This window comes from Lepidothrix coronata, unplaced genomic scaffold (assembly GCF_001604755.1).
Source record: "Lepidothrix coronata isolate B3197 unplaced genomic scaffold, Lepidothrix_coronata-1.0 Scaffold535, whole genome shotgun sequence".
Taxonomy (NCBI): domain Eukaryota; kingdom Metazoa; phylum Chordata; class Aves; order Passeriformes; family Pipridae; genus Lepidothrix; species Lepidothrix coronata.
Window position 1 is genome coordinate 3,497 of NW_016690715.1, and position 1,592 is coordinate 5,088.

At 68.1% G+C, this 1,592-nt stretch overlaps 1 protein-coding gene across 1 annotated transcript in view; it reads right to left on the bottom strand.

Annotated features, from left to right (window-relative positions):
* Nucleotides 1–356: 356 nt before the first annotated feature.
* LOC108510203 (G protein-activated inward rectifier potassium channel 3-like) overlaps nucleotides 357–1,592 on the bottom strand; it is a 9,267-nt gene continuing 8,031 nt past the window's right edge. Inside the window, exon 3 of the mRNA XM_017839884.1 lies at nucleotides 357–467. Within this exon, the coding sequence (XP_017695373.1) occupies nucleotides 391–467 (77 nt within the window). The 3' untranslated portion in view covers nucleotides 357–390. The remainder of the gene's footprint in view (nucleotides 468–1,592) is intronic.

Genomic DNA, 1,592 nt, shown 5'->3' on the forward strand with positions numbered 1-1,592 from the left:
TGGGGACCCCAATCTGCACTGTACCCCAGTTTGGGGCACCCCAAAACCTGAAACACTGAGGGCTTGGGGCACCCTGACCCCATAGTGCCTTGTCTGCCAGGTATGAGATCTGTGCCTGGCACGTCATCCCTGGGGGGCACCGGGGGGGCACGGGGGTCAGGAGGGGTTTGGGGACCCCAATCTGCACTGTACCCCAGTTTGGGGCACCCCAAAACCTGAAACACTGAGGGCTTGGGGTGCCCCGACCCCACAGCACCTCGTCCGCCAGGTACGAGCTGTGAGCCTGGCACGTCATCCCTGGGGGGCACCGGGGGGGCACGGGGGGGTCAGGAGGGGTTTGGGGACCCCAGTCTGCACTGTACCCCAGCTTGGGGCACCCCAAGGGCTGAATTACCCGGGGCTTGGGGCACCCTGACCCCACAGCACCTCGTCCGCCAGGTACGAGGTCTGTGCCTGGCACGTCATCCCTGGGGGGCACCGGGGGGGCACGGGGGGTCAGGAGGGTCAGGGGAGCCTCCCCTATAAGGGGGAGGTGCGAGGGGCACCCCAAAACCTGAAACACTGAGGGCTTGGGGCACCCCGACCCCATAATGCAGCATCTGCCAGGTACGAGCTGTGCCCCTGGCACGTCATCCCTGGGGGGCACCGGGGGGGCACGGGGGGGTCAGGAGGGGTTTGGGGACCCCAGTCTGCACTGTACCCCAGTTTGGGGCACCCCAAGAGTTGAAGTACCCGGGGCTTGGGGCACCCTGACCCCATAGTGCAGCATCTGCCAGGTACGAGCTGTGCCCCTGGCACGTCATCCCTGGGGGGCACCGGGGGGGCACGTGGGGTCAGGAGGGGTTTGGGGGGCCTCCCCTGTAAGGGGGAGGTGTGACGGGCACCCCAAAACCTGAAACACCCGGGTCTTGGGGCACCCTGACCCCATAGTGCTGCATCTGCCAGGTACGAGCTGTGCCCCTGGCACGTCATCCCTGGGGGGCACCGGGGGGGCACGGGGGGTCAGGAGGGGCCTGGGGACCCCAGTCTGCACTGTACCCCAGTTTGGGGCACCCCAAGGGCTGAATTACCCAGGGTTTGGGGTACCCCGACCCCACAGCACCTCGTCCGCCAGGTACGAGCTGTGCCCCTGGCACGTCATCCCTGGGGGGCACCGGGGGGGCACGGGGGGTCAGGGGGGGCCTGGGGACCCCAGTCTGCACTGTACCCCAGCTTGGGGCACCCCAAGAGTTGAATTACCCGGGGCTTGGGGTACCCCGACCCCACAGCACCTCGTCCGCCAGGTACGAGCTGTGCCCCTGGCACGTCATCCCTGGGGGGCACTGGGGGGGCAGGGGGGGTCAGGAGGGGCGGGGGGACCCCAATCTGCACTGTACCCCAGTTTGGGGCACCCCAAGGGCTGAATTACCCAGGGTTTGGGGTACCCCGACCCCACAGCACCTCGTCCGCCAGGTACGAGCTGTGCCCCTGGCACGTCATCCCTGGGGGGCACCGGGGGGGCACGGGGGGTCAGGAGGGGCGGGGGGACCCCAATCTGCACTGTACCCCAGTTTGGGGCACCCCAAGGGCTGAATTACCCAGGGTTTGGGGTA